We start from the raw sequence: 6,408 nt of genomic DNA, 5'->3' as shown, positions 1-6,408 counted from the left end.
CAGGGGCGGGCTGAAGCAATACGACGGCTTCTCAGGGGCGGGCTGAAGCAATACGACGGCTTCTCAGGGGCGGGCTGAAGCAATACGACGGCTTCTCAGGGCGGGCTGAAGCAATACGACGGCTTCTCAGGGGCGGGCTGAAGCAATACGACATCTTCTCAGGGCGGGCTGAAGCAATACGACGGCTTCTCAGGGGCGGGCTGAAGCAATACGACGGCTTCTCAGGGGCGGCTGAAGCAATACGACGGCTTCTCAGGGGCGGGCTGAAGCAATACGACGGCTTCTCAGGGGCGGGCTGAAGCAATACGACGGCTTCTCAGGGGCGGGCTGAAGCAATACGACGGCTTCTTAGGGGCGGGCTGAAGCAATACGACGGCTTCTCAGGGCGGGCTGAAGCAATACGACGGCTTCTCAGGGGCGGGCTGAAGCAATACGACGGCTTCTCAGGGGCGGGCTGAAGCAATACGACGGCTTCTCAGGGGCGGGCTGAAGCAATACGACGGCTTCTCAGGGGCGGGCTGAAGCAATACTACGGCTTCTCAGGGGCGGGCTGAAGCAATACTACGGCTTCTCAGGGGCGGGCTGAAGCAATACGACGGCTTCTCAGGGGCGTGCTGAAGCAATACTACGGCTTCTCAGGGGCGGGCTGAAGCAATACTACGGCTTCTCAGGGGCGGGCTGAAGTAATACGACGGCTTCTCAGGGGCGGCTGAAGCAATACTACGGCTTCTCAGGGGCGGGCTGAAGCAATACGACGGCTTCTCAGGGGCGGGCTGAAGCAATACGACGGCTTCTCAGGGGCGGGCTGAAGCAATACTACGGCTTCTCAGGGGCGGGCTGAAGCAATACTACGGCTTCTCAGGGGCGGGCTGAAGCAATACGACGGCTTCTCAGGGGCGGGCTGAAGCAATACGACGGCTTCTCAGGGGCGGGCTGAAGCAATACTACGGCTTCTCAGGGGCGGGCTGAAGCAATACTACGGCTTCTCAGGGGCGGGCTGAAGCAATACGACGGCTTCTCAGGGGCGAAGATGGGCGAGGGTCAATGGTAGCTGGCCAATACGAGGTGCTGGATGACCAATGTCCAGGAGGCGTCACTAACAGGTGTGTCTTCGCTGCGGTGCGGTTCTTCTCTGCTCTCTTCTGTCGCCTCAGGGCATGCGCGTGGATGATGCGCAGATGCACGGCGTCGGACTGCCGTCCACCAATCAGGAGCGGCTAACATAAGAAATATTCCCTGGCGGGCATTTTGAATGTGGTTCCCTCCGCACTCGCCCCGTCCCTATAAAACAAGGCGTGTATTAGAAACTTAATTTAACTTAAAATGTTCTTTATGAACGGACCCTCCACCGGCTTCACATTGAGGGCTGGAATAGTATGTATAATAACAGAAGAGAATGTCTGGTTTAACTAAAAAAAAAAAATACTGTGACTGGTTTATTATTTATATATTTATGATCTACCTTTGACATAGTATTGATCCTTGGTTCTTTTTAACACTACACCAAGGTGATATTTAATTTATTCTTATAACTATAAAATTATATATAATACCCGTATGCAATTACTTCCTTGCATCCCCTCACTAATATATGGGTTAACCGATTATAAAGCCCTAGAGCAGGCAAGCAGGGGGTTGAAGACAGGGGCGAGGATGCAGAAATCTTGAGCGAGGAACTGGAGACGAGGTGAAGAGGGGAGATGAAAGATCGGTGGCCCAACCACCGTGGGTAAGATTTGCAGCTGATGCTGCGGTGTGGTGGTAGAGTGGAGTGCTCATGGGTGCTCGCTGGTGTGTCTTGTAGGAGGCAGGGCTTCTCGTCGCGGTGTTCTTTACAGCTTTGCGTTGGTGTTCTACTGATTCCTTGATGTACTCGGGCGCAGATCGTCGGTGTTTTTCTTCTTCCCCGGCCTCCTGGCCTGTTTGTTGGTCTTGCTTCGTGTTGATACGGTGAGGCTATCGTTGGAGGTAGCTTCCAGCCGGAAATCTTCTGTTGTGTTGGGCTGCTTCAGTGGAGGAGGTGGTGTTCCCACCGAGACGTCCTCATCTGATGAGTCAGCTGAGTCAGGAGTAGATGCAGTGAATCTTGGAGGTTGAGTTCTTGCCTGTTGAGGCTTAATGGGAGTTGCAGCTGATTTTGGACGTTGAGAGGGTTCGCATACGAGAGATGGAACTGTATCAGTAGTCGATAGCGGAGGCGTCGGCGTCTGGGTGGCTTGTGATGAAGTTGCTGGAGGAGCAGGCTTTGCTGTTGATAGTAGATCCGTGAGCACGGCGGCGTTCACGGTGATGTCAGGGACCAAGACTGTATCTTGAGAACTTGAAGTGGTGTTGGTGAAGACTTCTTCTGGAACTATGAAAGCTGGAAGACCATTTGCTTTGTATAGAATATTTAATATTCTTACGTATTCCTGGGGGTTATTGCAAGCTATCATGCTGGCCGCCGATGTTAATAGTTGAACTGTGCTGTTCAGTGGTTGGTCGGTGTGGGCCGGGGATGATGGCTGGCTCGACGAATCGCAGGTTGGCGTTTGGGAACTGGCTCCCCATTGGCTGGTAGTAGCAGTGGGACGTCCTCCCGGAAGCTCCGGGAAAATGGCGGCTTGGGCGTTGAAACCTGAAGTAGAGGTGGTCGGTGATTGGCTTGTTGCTTCAGAGGTACTGGCTCCGGTTGAAGATGTGGATTTCTCCATGTTTTTAATGACGTCTTGTCTATGAGGACAACGTATGGAGATTGCCGGATGGTCGCCTGTGCACAGCAAGCAGCATAGTGTTTCAGACTTGCAGATGGAGTAATGGTGGTCAGCTGAGCAGAGGCTACACTGCTGAATACGCTGGGTACATCTGCTGGTGGAGTGGGTGTACTCGTAGCACCGGAGGCACTGGTTGATCATGTGGAAACGTTCCATCTTCACACGGAATGACGGAATGTGAATACCAAAGCTGTAAACACCATTTCTGGTAGCCATAGTAGCCGCAGTACTGTCTCGAAGGTCAGCTTCAGGGATCGATTTCTGTTGAAGAAGTGAGCTTCGTGAAGCCCTAAGTCCGGGTTTGATGCCTTGAAGTCGCGCATGAACGCTCTTTCATCAGCTTCATCTTGTTCCACGATCCATTGGCCGAGGTCATGAATAACGACAGTGTTCAGCCAGGTACTGGCGTGGGAAGTTGAGACGAAGGTGTTGGTTGGAGAAATTGGCGCTGAAAAACAGAAGTTTGTCGACTTCCTCCTCACTATAAAAGAAGAAGAGGATGTCCGTGCCTTCCTGTTTGATGTCGTTGGGTGTCACTCCTGCAATGTCTTTAAAGAGCTTCAGAAGAGATGTTTTGGAGAATGGTTGCTTGTTGAGGGGCGTACCCTTGATCTTGTAGGGCATGATGAGCTTCCTGGTGGCCGATGGGTCTCTCTCAAAGACTACACGTCACTGGAGATGGCCTCCCGTCTTTACCCGGCATAAAACACCAAGTTAGTAGTGGGGTCTGACCAGCTAGAGAGACGCAAGTCTGCTGCCAATTATTTACCCACCCGGCCGTGCTGGGTGCGAGAGAGAAGAGCCGGAGCAACGAGAACACGTCCGGCCGTGACGGCTGCCAGTTGCTGAGTCTGTGATCTGTGATCATATATGGGTACTTATGATTATTTTATCTCTGGGTTAAATTAGATTCTTTAAATTTTCATTCTTTAAATTTCCTATATTTACAATTAGTTATTTATATTCATTCTTTGTACATTCAGACTACACTATACTTTTTTTATTATTGTTTTATCTACACAAGATTGAACAGCCTATGACCGTTCTCGGTAGTGATCTTGGCCAAGAGCTCTATGTTTAGAGTGGGCAGGACAGGCTGTAGATCCCACATGATGTAGTTGCTGATTAAACTGTCAGATGAGTAAGTAACGCTCGCGGTGCAGCAAGCTGTAGTTGATGAAATGCAGAGATGATCGCGGTGAAAATCATAGCTGAAGTGAGGTTGTTGGGAGCGTCCCATGACAGGTGGCAGCGGTCCACACCATGCAGCAGTAGCAGTAGAGGTCCAGTGAGAGTCCATGTTGTAGTCCATCGTGGCTAGGTATCGTCGTCCACACCATGCAGCAGTAGCAGTAGAGGTCCAGTGAGAGTCCATGTTGTAGTCCATCGTGGCTAGGTATCGTCGTCCACACCATGCAGCAGTAGCAGTAGAGGTCCAGTGAGAGTCCATGTTGTAGTCCATCGTGGCTAGGTATCGTCGTCCACACCATGCAGCAGTAGCAGTAGAGGTCCAGTGAGAGTCCATGTTGTAGTCCATCGTGGCTAGGTATCGTCGTCCACACCATGCAGCAGTAGCAGTAGAGGTCCACTGAGAGTCCATGTTGTAGTCCATCGTGGCTAGGTATCGTCGTCCATACCATGCAGCAGTAGCAGTAGAGGTCCACTGAGAGTCCATGTTGTAGTCCATCGTGGCTAGGTATCGTCGTCCACACCGTGCAGAAGTAGCAGTAGAGGTCCAGTGAGAGTCCATGTTGTAGTCCATCGTGGCTAGGTATCGTCGTCCACACCATGCAGCAGTAGCAGTAGAGGTCCAGTGAGAGTCCATGTTGTAGTCCATCGTGGCTAGGTATCGTCGTCCACACCATGCAGCAGTAGCAGTAGAGGTCCATTGATTTTCTTTTTATTAACACATTAGGTACATCTGCATTAGTGTTGCTACCCTAGACTATATGAAGTGGAGTACAGTGTGTCAAAAAAGCTAACTAGGTGATGCTAAAAAATCCCCATCATACAGGATGGTTAGTCATACAGAGGCATGTGATAAGCGGTCTGCACTGGCAGACTCCGGATGCATTTTGAGGATATCAACAACACAAGATTGAATAAGGTAGCAGTGGTAATACAAGTCCCCATCTCGCAGGATGGTTAGTCATACAGAGCCATGTGTTTAATAGCCTGCACTGACAAATTTTGGGTATACTGTGAGGATATCTTCAAGAATACGAGAGTGAATAAAGTAATTGCAAAGCTCCAGGTACCTCATGCCAACTGGTCTGAAAGGTCTAATAACTGGGCATTCAGTGATGTAGTGCGGGAGATCATGCCGTAGTTCCTGCTCACAGAGTTTGCATCTGGAGTGCCCAGGATTGGGAGACCCGTCACCTGCAGCCACCTGCCACAGGTAACGGTAACCCAACCTAATCCTTGCAACCACTGTGTCGCACTGTCTAGTGGACGTTTTGTGCTGCCCATAGATGTAGGTTTCAGATCTGAACAAATCATAGCTTTTTATACTAGTACTTTCAGGTCGTTGGGAGTCAGTAAGTTCTTTCCTATCAGATCTGAATGTTTGGACCAATACAGTTTTGACAGCAGAGATAGGGATACCTAGATCTAATTCAACTTCAAACTTGTTACACGCTAATTTGGCTGCAATGTCTGTCTCATTATGATGGGTTATATTTAGGTCCATTGAGAGTCAATGTTGTAGTCCATCGTGGCTGGGTATCGTCGAAACTCTGGGGTCACCAATGTAACGTACGGTTATGTTACGTTGTTGGGTAGATTAGATACTCATTGTTTAGTGAGTTTTCATATTTATTTAGTAGTCTTGATAACAGTAGTCGGTTGGTGGCGCTGTCGTAAACGTTGAGACGGAGCTTGGAGCAGAGCAGAGAGCTGAGTGAGGCCGGAGTTGCCGAGCTCTATGTGGGAGAGCGTGGCAGCTCGAGTGGGAATTGAGTGTCTGAACTTGGGGAGCGAGAGCGTTGTAGCTGGATGTGGTCGTAGTCTGCTGTCTGGTCTGTGTCAAAGCTGTAGCGTCTTGGGGTCGATTAGGACTGTACACGCCGAGTGCTACATTGTTGACTGTGGAAATTGTACTGTCCGCTATTCCGATGATGATGATGAAGATTAAGCCACCCAAGAGGTGGCACGGGCATGAATAGCCCGTAAGTGGTACAATTTTTGTTTCCTCAGTTTTCTCAGAAATCCAAATTTCTTTTTGAAATTTGGAAAAATATATAAATTCAGCAAAACGTGGCCTATTAGGCAAACCGGGCCTTGCATAGTAGGCCAAGTACAACGTTCTGGCTGCTAGGTACAACATTATATATATATATATATATATATATATATATATATACATATGTCGTACCTAGTAGCCAGAACTCACTTCTCAGCCTACTATGCAAGGCCCGATTTGCCTAATAAGCCAAGTTTTCATGAATTAATTGTTTTTCGACTACCTAACCTACCTAACCTAACCTAACCTAACTTTTTCTGCTACCTAACCTAACCTAACCTATAAAGATAGGTTAGGTTAGGTAGGGTTGGTTAGGTTCGGTCATATATCTACGTTAATTTTAACTCCAATAAAAAAAAATTGACCTCATACAAAATGAAATGGGTAGCTTTATCATTTCATAAGAAAAGA

At 49.1% G+C, this 6,408-nt stretch overlaps 1 protein-coding gene across 1 annotated transcript; it reads right to left on the bottom strand.

Moving 5' to 3' along the window:
• Nucleotides 1–1,853: 1,853 nt before the first annotated feature.
• On the bottom strand, nt 1,854–2,969 carry LOC138361638 (uncharacterized). The gene is made up of 2 exons (XM_069320862.1): nt 2,843–2,969; nt 1,854–2,617 (listed from the first exon to the last, which is right to left on the bottom strand). The coding sequence occupies exons 1-2, from the start codon at nt 2,967–2,969 to the stop codon at nt 1,854–1,856; spliced, it is 891 nt and encodes a 296-aa protein (XP_069176963.1).
• Nucleotides 2,970–6,408: the final 3,439 nt, after the last annotated feature.

The sequence above is a fragment of the Procambarus clarkii genome, unplaced genomic scaffold, assembly GCF_040958095.1.
Source record: "Procambarus clarkii isolate CNS0578487 unplaced genomic scaffold, FALCON_Pclarkii_2.0 HiC_scaffold_547, whole genome shotgun sequence".
Lineage (NCBI taxonomy): Eukaryota > Metazoa > Arthropoda > Malacostraca > Decapoda > Cambaridae > Procambarus > Procambarus clarkii.
The sequence above is the reverse complement of the archived record's forward strand: the minus strand, read 5'-3'. Positions and strand labels throughout refer to the sequence as shown.

What these genes read in the sequence shown, in the direction of transcription:
- LOC138361638 (XM_069320862.1), bottom strand. Translation starts at nt 2,969, where the DNA reads ATGGCTACCAGAAATGGTGTTTACAGCTTTGGTATTCACATTCCGTCA. An exon ending in CACCCACTCCACCAGCAGAT is followed by an intron (nt 2,618 to 2,842) that starts GTACCCAGCGTA and finishes CCTCTACTTCAG; the next exon opens with GTTTCAACGCCCAAGCCGCC.